Here is a 14,035-nt window from a genome sequence, read left to right as displayed (position 1 = left end):
ACGAGGTCAGCTGCTTCATTTGGTTCTGCCTAAAGTTCTCTCAGTGATCCAGTGTTTATATGATAAGATACGTGTTTAATGCAGAGAGTTGGAATTACAAGTTGGTAAGAAGCTTTTTAACAAAGGTTTGATTTAAGCTTTAAGTTCAAAGGTGAAAGAAATTTCACGTTTGATGAAGGAAGATCAAGGCTAACAAGGACATAGGTCAAAGGTCAAAATAAGGTAAGGTGAGAAAATATAATAGATATATATAATCAATCAATAAGGTGAAAATATCAGATAAAAGGGTTTTTTTGGTTATAAGGAATAAAGAGGTCAAAGGTCAAAACAAGAGTACTGTTAATTTAAAATTAAAGGGTCAAAGGTCAGATTAAACAGGTTACACAGAAAGGATCGGCAAAACTTAAACAAGGATAAAGAAATAATACATTAAACAAGGAAATAAATTAAAAGTCTGAGTTAATGAGAAATTAAATGTTTAAATCAGGTTAAGAGTTAAATTTTAAGCTTTTCTTAGTTAAACTAAATAAAATAATCAGAATAAACGATTGGAGGAAAAAATCAAAGATGTTGTGATCAAATAGTTTGTACGGCAGAAAGAAAAACATGTTTCAGTAGATTGTATGTTGGAAACCACAGTAGACACAGTAGACTCAAATCATTGTTACTGAGGAATTCTGCCTTAAACAGTAAAGTGTTCTTTAACAGTGTGTGTGTGTCTGCAGCTGTTCTTTGTGTTGTTGCTGCATCGTTGCCTCAGGGGGAAAGTTGTGTGTGTGTTATGCAGACTAGCAGAGACTGCAGCTGTCAGCAGCCACACACACTTTCTATTCTTCAAATCAAATCACAGTGAAACATGTTCACTGACAGCTCAGCTTCAGCATCGTCTTCATGCTGTGACTGCAGCCGTTCAACTCTGTTTGTCTTTAACCCAAATCATCACAACATGCAAATATAATCATCAAAATGATGTGACTGGAAGGATGCAGCAGTCTGTGCTCCACCTTTCTCCTCCACACCTGCAGGTGGAGAACATGGATGCATGAATCTCTACAGAGTTCTTTGAATATTATCCGTCTCATCAGTTTTCAGTGAACAAAACTCCTCACAGAGCCAAAATAAGCAGTTTGTATCCAACATAACTCAGCTGGACTCTGATGCTCCGTATAACAGCCACACATGAGTCTGGATTCACTCAAAGCATTGAACAAACTTTATTGGAAATGAAGCTTTTGGACATTTGTTCTCTGATATTTGCTCTTCAGCTCGAGTCTCCATCAGTGGGAACATTTCCTGATTCAACTTTTCTTCTGTTCAAATCAAACTCCATGAGAATCAAAGTGTGAATCAGAGTCCTGATGATCAGATTCTATAGAAACATGGAGACTGTAGAGGATTTACACTCAATATGTTCATTTGTTCCCTTCAAGAAAAATCAATCATTCATCCAATAAAATCAGTCGTTGATCAGTTTGATTGACAGGACAGATGATCAGAGGTGCAGAGTTTTTACCTCCATCATTGTTACAGGGACTGAAGAATGGGTGGAGTTTGTGAGTGAAGGAGCAGCCAGTAAAGGAGTAGATCAGAGCTGCAGCACCTACATCATAAAAGGAGACCAGACCCTCCTCATAATCCACAAACACCCCCACCTTCTCAGGACCAGGATTGAGACAGAGGGGGACTGGAGGGTAAGCACCAGCTTTGTACTCATTTCCATTTCTCAGCACTACAGTCCAGAAACCATCCTGAGGTCTCACTGTGATTTGTCCCTTCCTGTTGATCGACTCTGTGGACACTCCTAAAGTCCACTCAGTCTTTCCTTTAACCTGAACCTCAAAGTAAAATCTGCCTGAAGAGAAACTCTGCTCTCCTAAAACATTAACATAGTGAGAAAATCTCTCTGGGTTGTTTGGAAGTTTCTTCCTCACATCACTATGATAAACTTGTTTTCCATCATCAGACAGGATGAGATAAGGATGAGCTGTATCAGGATCCAGAGTCACATCCACCTCATGCTGCTGCACCCTCTGCAGCTCAGCCTCAAACAGCTTCTTCTTCATGAGTTTCCTGATTGTCTCCTCCAGCTGAGCCACAGCTCTCCCCACAGTCCCCTCATATGATGGTGGATGAACTCTGACCTCTGTCCAGTCCTTGCTGGGTGGAGCAGCTTTCAGGGAGGAGAAGCTTTGGAGGAGGTGGAGGTGGTCTTCAGAGCGTGAGAGCTGCTCCACCTCAGAGCTTCTCTCCATCAGCTCAGAGATTTCCTGTTCCAGATCTTTGATGAGACCTTCAGCCTGTTTCTCTGTAGCTTCCTGTTTGTCTTCGATCTCCTTCATGAGCTCCTTCAGGCGTCTCTCAACAGACTCCATCAGAGCCGTGAGGACCTGAACACCTTCTGCTTTCTGTCTGTCTGCAGCATCTTTACTCATCTTCACCGACTCTGTGATCTCCTGAATCTTCAGTCGTCTCTTCTGGATCATCTGCTGAATCTCAGCCTCTGTCTTCTCCAGCTCTGCCTTCTTTCCTTCATATTCTTCTCTCAGAGGAACAAACTCGTGGTTCTTGTGCTCTAAAACAGGGCAGAGCATGCAGACACATGTCTGGTCGGTCTTACAGAACAGCTGCAGAAGGTTATCGTGCTTCGTGCACATCCTGCCTTCCAGGTTCTCCACAGCATCAACCAGCTGATGTCTTTTCAGACGTTTCAGTGTCAGATGAGGCTCCAGGTGAGTCTGACAGTAGGAGGTCTGACACACCAGGCAGGACTTCAGGGCCTTCAGTCTGGTTCCAGTGCAGACGTCACAGGGAACTTCTCCTGGTTTGGCAGCTTGTTGCTCTGAGCTGCTGCTGCTGGCTTTCTGCTGAGCTTCACGTCTGAACTGAGCAACCATCTCAGACATGAAGGTGTTGACCCTCAGCTGAGGTCGAGTGTAGAAAGTCTCTTTACACATGGGACACTGACAGATGACATTCATGTCCCAGTGCTGACTGATGCAGGTTTTGCAGAAGTTGTGTCCACATGATGTAGTGACTGGATCAGTGAACACATCCAGACAGATGGAGCACAGAAACTGATCTTCAGATCGCAGATTGCTGGCAGCAGACATGTCTGCACTCTGAGGGAGAAAGAAGAGAAACATTTGATTCAAAATTCACTTTAAATTTCATTTTTACAAAGAGAGAAACAAGCGTCAGTAGTCTGAGGAGCTTGGAGAGAAAAGCGTCTGGACTTCTTTAAAATAACACAGCACTACTTAACCTCACTTTGAATGTATCATCGGTTCACTGACCATCGGGCAATACACTCACAACAGACTTGTGAAACAGATCTGTGGAACGAATGTGCAACACTGTGAGTGTGATAAGAGGTAGAGAACTACACACTCTCTGTACATTTTCTTCTTTTTCTTTGTATATAGAAAATAGTACGACTACCCTACTCCGGACTTCATTTCTATCCTCCTGCTTTTTCTGTCTTTATATTGTTAAAGTGTGATTTGACTTGGAAAGCTCTGCACAAGTATTCCACTGTGCATGGACTGTTGGTCCTGTGTGCAAATGTCAAAATAAAAATCTTGAACCTTCAGTTGTCAGAGTAACTGGTGGAGACCCAGCAACACACTCAGACACAAACTGGTTCATCTGAAACACAAACTGAACAACGTCGTGTCTGCTGTACAGTGCAGCGTCCAGATGAACAGGATCAACAGGATGAACATCTTTTTAACAGTCGTTACAAAGATGTGAAGTTGTTTGGCTGACACAGACAAACAGTATCCCACATTCTTGATTTTTAGCTCACAAACACGTCTTATAAGGACTTATTGATCCTGAAATGTTGGAGGTTTTAGCTCTTTAAACAGTAAAGTTACAGGAGGATACAGATAATTATCAGGAAAATGTCCTCGGTTTGTTAAAACGATCCCGTCCGATAACACACGAGAACAATAAATGTATAATTTTCTGTTGTAACCCACAAACTGAACGGTCACACTCATCTTTCATGTTGTCACTAAAACATCACTCCTTCCACGTCTAGTTGGTCGTGATGGAGGCGGAGTGCGTTGGGTCCGCTTTCCCTGCCCAGCCGATGTTCCTGACGCAGGGAAACAGATCCTGTTGGGGATCCCTACCTCGGCACAACACCTGCCATGGACTTTGCACACTCACCACAGTAAATGCATCATGTTGTCAGCTTTACAGTATCATAGTCAGAGAAACTGGTCAGGCCGCTCTCTCTCCACAGAGCTTTTCTTCAAATTCTTTATTTCTCTCTCGGTTTTGCAACTTTGTACTTTTGTGTTACTCGCAGCAACAACTCCACCTCACTGTTAGTCCATTTTAAAACTCGGTGCTTTTCCTCCACCTCTGCTGCGACGTTTCAAACAGCCGGAAAGTGAATAAGCGGCAGACAGAAATGAGACCGGTCGAATCATCTTGCGTTTCACGCATGCGCAGGACTGGAACGTAAGCGTTTTCAGCCGTCTTAATGTGGACGCACAACTCTGTGAAAACGACTGAAAACACTAGTGTGGACGTAGCCTAAGTGGCACCATGGAGGAATGAGGTGGCGCTCTAGACCCTGATGAAGTGAACAGAGTGAAGATTTGTGTAGAAGCAGGAAGTGTGATCAGCTGCACTCACCACTGTTGCTGAGAGAAACCTGATGGACTCCAGTGAATCTTCTTTTAGAGACAAACAGGACTCGACTGCAGCTCTGCTGCTGCTCTCTCACACTTTCACTTCTGCAAAATGACGTTGAGCTTCTTGTTTTTCAGCTGTTGCTCCGCCTCTTCTTGCCTCTCCCTTTACAGGAATCAGCCGGTCTGTACTCAGTGACTGTGTGCAGCGGGTGGGAGGAGTGAGGAGTGGTGTGTGGGTAAAGTTCAAACAGTAATGACGGCCTCAGGTGATCAGGAGAAACTCACCTGGATTTCCTTTTTCCACAGCAGACTGAGAGCTTCAGGTGGACCCTGAAGGAGGTCTCAGACACAGGTGGTAAAAGTACACACAGTGTGTACTGAAGTAGAAGTACTACTGTTAAAAATACTCCAAGTACTAATTCAACTTCTTTACTCAAGTAAAAGTAAAAAGTACTGGCTGTGAAATGAGAGTAAAAAGAGCTGATTGAAGAACATTTCTAACACGTGTTTATACAAAGCTAACTGAACCATGTGCTGCATCAACGTGATAATAAAATAATATTATTCACTTTGTTTCTGTCTAAATTTGAATTCTAATAAATATTTTAGCTTGAAATAAGTGAAAAAAATCTGCCAATGGAACAAGTTAAAATTCTCTATTTTTTCTCTGGTTTCAAGATTCACTGTCTTGAAAAAAGTTCATATCCGGTGGCGGACGCCCTCAGACATCAGTGCGTTGGTGGTTCTTTGTGTCCGGGGATGGGCGTCCAGGTACACACCGGCTCACTCCTTGGTGGGTGCTTATCGGGGCCTGGAGCCTGGGGCTCGCTCGGGCCTCTCGGCCTGGGACTCGGTCACTCAGGCACAGCTGGCTGCCGGCAGAGCTCACGGGCGCGTCACTGCAACTCCCCCTGGCTTCTGCTCCGCGGCTGCTGAGTGAACCCTCATCTGGGACTCTCCTCAGCTCTTTCTTTTTTTTTTTTTTATCTCCTCCATACCTGCTTCATGCCCTGGAGGACGGGGCTGTGGCCCCCCCACACCCTCTAGCAGATCATTACATGAAGGAACCTTTTAAAAACAAGCGCGTCCATGCTCACAGGTGTACACACGGGTGATCGCACCCACAAACTACACCCTTTTTGGCTCCTACCTCAAAGCACACTGTGTTCTGTTGATCTTATGTGCTTCACAATAATGTTTAACATTTAGTATTAACTGTTATATTCCCATATATCATTGTGATGTTGTTTATTCTATTGCTCTTGTTCTCTGGATTCAAATATTGGGGATGGAAAATGGTCTATTTTTCCTTTTAATTTCTTTTTAGGTAGAAATTCTCAAATTACACGAACCTGCTCTCAACTCAGGCATTTTAGACTAAACCAACTTCAGAATTCTCAAAAGAACCTCAAACCTATTTTCAGCTCTGGAGACCAGAGTCACTGAATAGGAGACTTGGATTTGCACCCTTTAAAAACGTGTAGCTAGTGTTAGTGTGTTTATTTAGGAATCACAAGCCAAAACACTTTATTTATGACTATTGTTTTTTAATGCATTGGATGATTAAAAAAATCGGCGTGTACATGGATCTCTTCCATTCAGAAATCCGCATGGCTGCAGCCAACTTCCCAGGAGAGAGTAACCTGTCCTAGCAGTTTTATATCAGGACCAGTTAAAACTGCTGGGGTTGACCTGCTTGTTTTGCAGGCCCTAATTCTTTTGTATTGATACGTCTGCAGGTTTCTAAGTAGTTGTTCAGTAAGTAAAAAACTACAGATTTTACTAATCACAACATTAAACCCAACATTAGCAGGTTCCCATAGCCAGTGCTGGCGAAGGTAGGTTAGGCCCAATCAGCTCTTACTGGCTAAGTAAAACAGAGACATTTTAAAAAGCAATCAGAGTTAATGAACCATCAAACCACCGAGATCACTGGATTAAAGTTAGGCGACTTTGGCAATATCAGCTGCTGAGTGAGCGACCTGAAAAATCTGTTTAGTAAACATTACAGTCGTTTGAGTCCCGCTCGTCTAAATCGCCATCAGAAATTTAACAAAGCATACAGAAAATGAGGAAAATCCGACGTTAATTCTGAAAAACCAACTATCTTCAGTCATTTAGTTAGACTCAGTCAATCTGGTCTGAACAGAGGAAGTGATGATTACAACAGGCAGATAAGGAGAACATGTGGTACATGCAGCTAGGAGCCGTGGTTTCCTGAGTAAAGGTTAATGTTTGATGAAAACAGGTCACTTTCCTCTCTTACAGACACGACATGAAGCTTCAGCTCTGTGAGTCAGTCCAGATTACAGAGAAACGCAGAGTTAAACTTCTAAATTTTAAAGAGTTTATGCAGTTGACACAGTTTTCTGTCATTTGCTGTATCTTCATACACTCGAGTTAAATATGAGGTGCTTACAGGAAATACACTACTTGATTTGTGTCCAAACACACAAACAAATATCAGATACAACCAGCCTTAGATAAACAAAAGAAGTAGTGATCACTTCTTCTCACTAAGGAAAACAAAACCAACAGATCTGAACAGATTTCATGTGAGAGAAACTATCAGCGAGAGCTTCCAGCTGCTGAAAATAGGCTCTTTACCTTTGACCTTTAGTGTGTGTTGGAGCTGTGATAAAGAATTGAAGAAGGGAGGGTTTGACTCACCGAGGAGCAGAGCGACAGATGAAGTCGGCATGTTGTCATGTTGGAGACCGACAGCAGAGTGATACCTTCAGCTTCACCACTTCCCTGTTAACATCATCAGCTCGTCACGCTGCTGCTTCTCCACAAGGACGAGCTGTTTCTAATACACTCGTCTTCATCAGAATCAGAGAAACTTTATTGATCTCAGAGGGAAACTGAGTTATCATAGCAGCAAATATACAAGAAACAACATATAAAATGAGTGTAGAAACAGAGATATGATAACAAAACTATTAAGATAAACAGATTAATACAGAGACATGGGACTAAATATAAATATACATATGAACGTGAAAAGACAAGCATACAGTCCTGAGTGGACATAAATTATATGTGCAGTTTGCTAATACTGCAGTTTATGCAGTCTATGAACAGCTCAATGCTCCTTCTGAGAACAGGAAATAACAAAGAGAATACAACTTTATTTATATAGCACATTTAAAACCAGCAGTACCCCAAAGTGTTTTACAGTAATACGATCATTTATAGGAGGGAAACATTAAAAGCCAATAAATACACCAACAGGTGGAGCGCACTAATTTGCTGCAGTGCAGTGAAAATATGTAAAAGAAAATACAAACACAACTCGACTAGGAGATTATTTAACAATAAAATAAAATAATTAAAACTACATAAAAGAACATTTACAGGATACAGACAATAACTAGGGAAGGCTAGATTGAGTAAATCTTTTTATTAAATTATGACCCCTGTGACTTTACCTGTAAGCTTCTCACTGGGAAGCTGCAGTTTCAGATCGCTATGAAAGTCCCGTGACCGACTGTCACTGCAAGGCTGCTGAGCTTGAACAACTGCCTTTACAAACCCAGTTACACAAGATCTGGGGGCCTTCGTAAAATGTAAATAACAACAGAAAGAACTGTTTCGCAAATCTCAGATTTCATTTTTTATTCACAATAGTATGCAGAAGTCATTTAGAAAAAGACTGAGGTTGTGATCAGGAAGATTTTTCATTTCATGAAGTTTCTGCATCTATAACCAGAAATGGTGGAATTATGTAAAAACATACAGAAAAATGTGTCAGAGCTTCTTCAATTACCTTATTAAGCAGAGAAGACATCAGATCATCTTTTTTTAATGGAGTGTTTGCCCAGGGTGCCAAACAGGCTAGCCTCTGCCTATTACTAAAAACATAAATAAAAACATTTAAGTTTGTGGTTTTAAGGTGAAAAAATGTGTAAATTTTCAAGGGGTATGAAGACTTTTTTAAGCTGTCCTAATCCCACAGATGATCTTCTGTAAGGGAAGTGAGTCTGGAATCAATGAGGCAATTAAACACCTTGTTGGTGGCAGAGCCTGTAGTGTGGATGGGATTCACTCTGAGTTCCTGAAGGCTCTCGATGTTGTAGGGCTCACTTGGTTGACAGGCCTTTGCAACGTTGCATATCTGGGGCCCTTGACTCTCTGACTCGGGTAGTGGTCCCCATATTTAAATATTGGGGAGTGAAGGGTGTGCTCAGACTGTAAGGGGATCACACAACCTCAAAGTACAAATTTTGACCGAATTTTTCTTCCTTTCAGCTGATTGGTTAACGTCATGTCAATCACAATCCAATGAGAGAACAGATAGGTTTGGCTGTTGGAGGGGTGCTTTACTGAGCTTCAGGTCCTGGAGGTAGTTCATTCTTATGGTTCTTATGGGCTAAAATTGTTGGTTCTTCAGCCTAATTATTATTAGGCTGGTAACAATAATAATAATTATTGTTAATTGTTATTATTATTTTTCTTTTCTTTCTTTAAAAACAAACAAACAAAAAAACCCAAATCTTTTTTGCACACACACCAATTTGCATCTATAGATGCACAAACATAAATGTTTTAGATATTTTGGTTTACAAGGTTACAAAACTCAGTTCACAACTAGTCGGTCAGATTTACAAGTACAAAATATTTATGACCACAATTTGAGCCCATAGATGTGTGTGGAGAATCAGTTTGTGTTGAACATGTTTCACCTTCACGAATCCTCATAGACAAGGGAGGAGGAGACAGGGAGGCATGACCCAATGAGAGACAAGGAGGAAACTGAAAAGAAGAAAATAAAGAAGAGTGAAATAAATAAGACAAGGAGAGAGTAGGCAACGAAGGAGGAGTGAAGGATGAAGGAAACTTTGAGACAAGAAGATAGAGGCAACATAGGAGGAGGCAGGAGATAAAGTGAAAGAAGAGAAGGGTAAAAAGAGTAAAGAAGCGATGAAGGAGACATACATAGAGGAGGAAGGAACAATGAGACTGGAGAAGTAAGAATGTGAGAGTGGGGAAGACATGGTGGAAGGAGGGAGGAGACAAGGAGGCAAGATGAAAGGAGACACATAAAGGGAACAGAAATAAAGAAAGTTAATTTTGGACAATTTATGCCTTTATTTTCAATCATGTGACTCCGGCGCCCTCTGCTGGTCAGTGCTAACGTCACACAGCTCACAGAAGAAACATTTCCCTTTGTTTGCACTCAGGTTTATTTCTGATGTCATCACTCATCTCTGTGTCTGATAGAAGAGACAGGTTACTGTTAATGTTTGTCTGACTGACACAATAAAGCCTAAACATTTACTGACTTTACTGACTTTAGTCACTTTGAATCAATAACCAGGATCCATTTACCTGACTTTACCTGTTTAAACTCATTTGTGCCTTTAATGCTACATGGAATATACAAAGGAGCATGAGGAAGATGAGGAGAGGACTGAACAGCGCTTGACTTGCCTGAAGATCATTACCTCTCCTCACCAGCAAGTCTGCAGCTCTGACCTCAGTTTCCATCATTCATTTTCCATTTGATCTTCTTCTTTTGTGGTGTCTGTAGGCCCCAAAGACCTGGGCCTTCGCATGATGTGCCCAGTCACGCCACCCAGGTCTCACTGTCATTGTCCACATGAGCTCTAAAGTCTCCAAAGATTCACTGGATGAAGAACCCTTGAGTACCCCACCCAGTGACCCCCAACAGACTGGCTGCTCTCAACTGTTGTTTGGTGCATAAATACAAACCACAGTCAGGATTTGTTCACTTTCTAAAGATGAATTCATTTGTTCATGATTCTCTGGACCTCTGTGGTTAGTCCACATACAGGTACGCCCAGCCTACCTTCGTTCTCACCTGTGTGGCGACGTCAGTGTTGTTGTGTATGAGTGAGTGAAGGACTGAGTTTGAGTTTCTGAACTCAGATTATTTGTAATTTTTTTTACTGAGAATGTTTAGAGACAGTCTGAATGTCTGAGAACAAAATGCTTTTGTTCATTTGTCCATTTTTGAAATTGAGGTGCTGTGATAGTCCAAAGCCGAGACCCTAACATTGAATGAAATGTGTTGGTGGGATTTCAGAGAGCTGTGCATAACGTAGATAAACGTCAGTGAGCTGAAGCAGCACTGTGAAGAAGATCACGTTTTTCAGTAGTCTTGAGATCAATGTCTCATGGAGGCTTCACCTGTTCACCTGTAATGACCTACGCCTGTATTCACACCTCTGCTCGTGTGATGACTCACATGATCAATATTCAGTCAATGACCTTCAGGACAGAGGTTAGTGTCACAGTTTCAATGTAGAAACAGACACAGTTACTCTTAATGACCTCTTTGCAGAGACCTTCATCAGACTGCTGCACATTAATCATGATGCTGTTTTGGTTAGTTGTCCATTAAAGTAGAAATAAGCAGTGACTATGCCACCAGTTTTGTCTTTGCAGCGTAGAGTGACATCACTTCCTGTCTTTTCAGGAAGTGTCAGGATGTCAGGATCCTTTCTTTATATAAAAATTAAAACAGCGTGCTGTTATTCTGATGATTAAATGAACGTGTCATGAGGGCCAGAACTGAGCAGAACCCTGGAGGAGAAGCAGGGTTTAACAACATTTATTGGTCTAGCACAGGTTAACACTTGGCAGTAGCAGAAAACAGCCACACAGAATGCAACAGTGACTTGGCGTGAGAAACCTGGTAACGTGGTTGTGGACCAAAAGCGGAAATTGGGCTGGAAGGGTAACTGGAGCGTGACAGCTTAGGTCTAGCTGTCAGGAGAACGGAGTTAGAAGAAGGGGAAACACTGGAGAGGGTAAGTTTAGCTGTATTTATAGCTCACTGGGAGTTGGAGTGAAAAACGCTTTGAGGGAGGGGCAGTGTGAGTCCAGGTGAGTTGGATGGTGTGAGCTGGCTGATCTACGTTCCACAGGTTTGGATGGAGCGGGATGGCAGGCCGGTGAGGCACGGAGAGATTTCCAGAGTGAAGGTAAGTTGTTCGAGGTCCAAGGGATGAGCTTAAGGTAGAGTAAGAGACGTGGAAAACTAAGGCACACGAGAACAAGGGACATAAAAGCCAGCTCCAACATGGAGTAGCTGACTAACTGGTGGAGAAGGAACGTCAGTGTGAGGCTTAAATATCTCCAGCCTGATTGCCAAAAATCAGCTCCAGGTGAGTGGAGCAGATGAAGAGATTATGGACCTGCTTGGGGCGGATATGAAAGAGGTTCAAGAACCTGGTGGAAATTTGCAGCCACTCACCTCGATTGTAACGGAATGACACACCAGTAAACTCCACTGATTTGTTGTTTGTTTGAGTTGATGCTCCCCACTCAGGCTCTCAGCAGCTTTGGGTAAGTGGACAGTAAAGGTACTGCAGGCAGGTCTTGCAAAATAAAAAAGCACATTCTTGAAGGTTAGATGTTTATTCCACCTCAGCTGTGGGATGAACAGTGTGAAAAAGCTGTTTCATGGATTCTATTTGCAGGTTTACGTCCTGTTTGAGTCTCACTTTGCTCATATTTGAAGCTCATCATCAGAAAGTAACAAAGCATACAAACTCTGAGAGAAATTAAATTTGACTCAGTTGACATGATGGAAAATTTGTAAACAGAAGAGGAAGTGAAGACTATACAACAAAGGCCGGTCAGACAAACATTTAGTACATGCAGCTAGCAGCTGTGGTTTCCTGAGTGAAAGCTGATATCTGATGATTGTTGGCTGATATCTATACAAACCATCATGTTACAGAAACTGAAAACATCTCTACTTGATTTCCTCTTCACAACATGACAAACAAATATCAAATAAAACCAAAACACAAAAGAAGATGAGTGAACTCTTCCTGTCGCCTAAACAACACATGAAACTGTGGACAGACCTGAACAGATTTGATTTGAGAGTCAGTCAGTGAGAGCTCACACTCTGTTAGTGTGTCTATCTGTGACAGATGAGTGAAGCACTTCAGTGTTTACACTCAGTGTTTGTCCTGGACCATGGTTCACTTCATCAACTCACCTGCAGTGCAGACAGCAGCAGCACACACACACCTGCAACAGGAGGTCAGAGGTCACTGAAGGTCAGAGGTCACTAAAGGTCAAAGGTCATTTAAAGACACTGTTAATTTAATGTTACAGTCACATAGTCTTTGGCTGTTGCCAAATTCAGAGGCCGTATTTGTAGGCCGAATACGTCACAGTGAGGCGATGAAGGTTGTTCATATTTGAAGGCTCCTCCAAATGTGGCCCACAAATGCGTCCTCTGTCTCCCCAGATTTGAAGGATGGTTCTCGCGAATCCTTCATGGACAGCCATAAATGCAGCAGCAAGGCGCATTAAGATCAAATGAATATCGTGGAGGGGAAATCAACAGAGGACAGGAAATCTCTACCTTATCCCACTGGGATTCAGCATTCTGAACAAGCTGAAGATGAGAGAGCAGAGCCTGGCTGATACCAAAATAAAGACTATCACAGTAATCAAGCCTGGATTAAATAAATGCATGAATAACTTTCTAAAGTCAGCAGATTACAAAATGTTCTTATTTTTTGCCCTGAGCTGGAAGAAGTTGGCTTTTACAACGGAATTGATTTGTTTCACAAATGAAAAACTGCCATGAAAGAAATCACTTGCAAATTTTTTAATCAGGAAGTTCTGGAGTTTTCCAAATGGCTAAGGTCACCCTAAAGATAATAACGGGGCTCAAATCGTAAAATCTACGTTCTTTGATCATTTACATGCAAAATATTTAATGTCAACCATGATTTTAAATCATTGGGTTAATCTAGCAAAACTGCACCAGCTGTTTGTGGTCAAATAGCCGCTAAAAAGAGCTTAGTAATAGTAATAACAAGATAATAATAATAGTAATAACATCTTGGAGATTGAGAGACCAGTGACGGACATCTAGAGCAACTGTAAAATTGGCATGCAGTTTTTGCACTAAAGGAAAATCACTACCATCTCATGCGCCTACCACATTGGCGCCAGCTTTGGCCTCAAGGCTGGAGCTGGACAACAAGACCTTTCTCCATGATAACAGACTGTGTTTAGAATCTTCGTTCCCATCCTTTGCACCCCAAACACCTCTGCATGCTTATCTCCAAGGCCGAGGTCAGGGGGCAGATCTGGGCCCAGCGCATGCTACAGGACCAGATGTGCTGTCTACACCGGCTTACCCCCGCCCCTGTTGCTTGTGCTTCCATGGTGTACTAAGATTCGTTGAGCGCTTAGAACAGGTACTGCTGAAGGGATTGGCTGAACAGCTGTCCCAATCCAAGGAATGGGTGCGAGTGCAAGGATAGGTTGTGTCTTGGCCACTGTCACCCTAGGAGTAGGGACAGGCATGGGAAGTAGTTGGACACCAGCCAGGGTGCAAAGGTGGACTGGGCCTTGGATGTCCTCACGCTGGGAGCAGGTGACAGCTGGAC

The 14,035-nt window shown here is 42.3% G+C and overlaps 1 protein-coding gene across 1 annotated transcript; it reads right to left on the bottom strand.

The window, feature by feature from the left end:
* Positions 1-223: 223 nt before the first annotated feature.
* Positions 224-7,506, bottom strand: LOC146712679 (E3 ubiquitin-protein ligase TRIM21-like). The gene is made up of 2 exons (XM_085452129.1): positions 7,317-7,506; positions 224-3,119 (listed from the first exon to the last, which is right to left on the bottom strand). Exons 1-2 carry the CDS (start codon positions 7,353-7,355, stop codon positions 1,440-1,442), a joined length of 1,719 nt encoding a protein of 572 aa, XP_085308255.1. The 5' UTR covers positions 7,356-7,506; the 3' UTR covers positions 224-1,439.
* Between the last annotated feature and the right edge of the window lie 6,529 nt (positions 7,507-14,035).

Source organism: Copadichromis virginalis, linkage group LG3, assembly GCF_057382275.1.
Source record: "Copadichromis virginalis isolate Kocher_CV1m ecotype Utaka linkage group LG3, C_Virginalis_male_GT1.1, whole genome shotgun sequence".
Taxonomy (NCBI): Eukaryota; Metazoa; Chordata; class Actinopteri; order Cichliformes; family Cichlidae; genus Copadichromis; species Copadichromis virginalis.
Note: the sequence above shows the minus strand (reverse complement) of the source record. Positions and strands in the feature narration are given on the sequence as shown.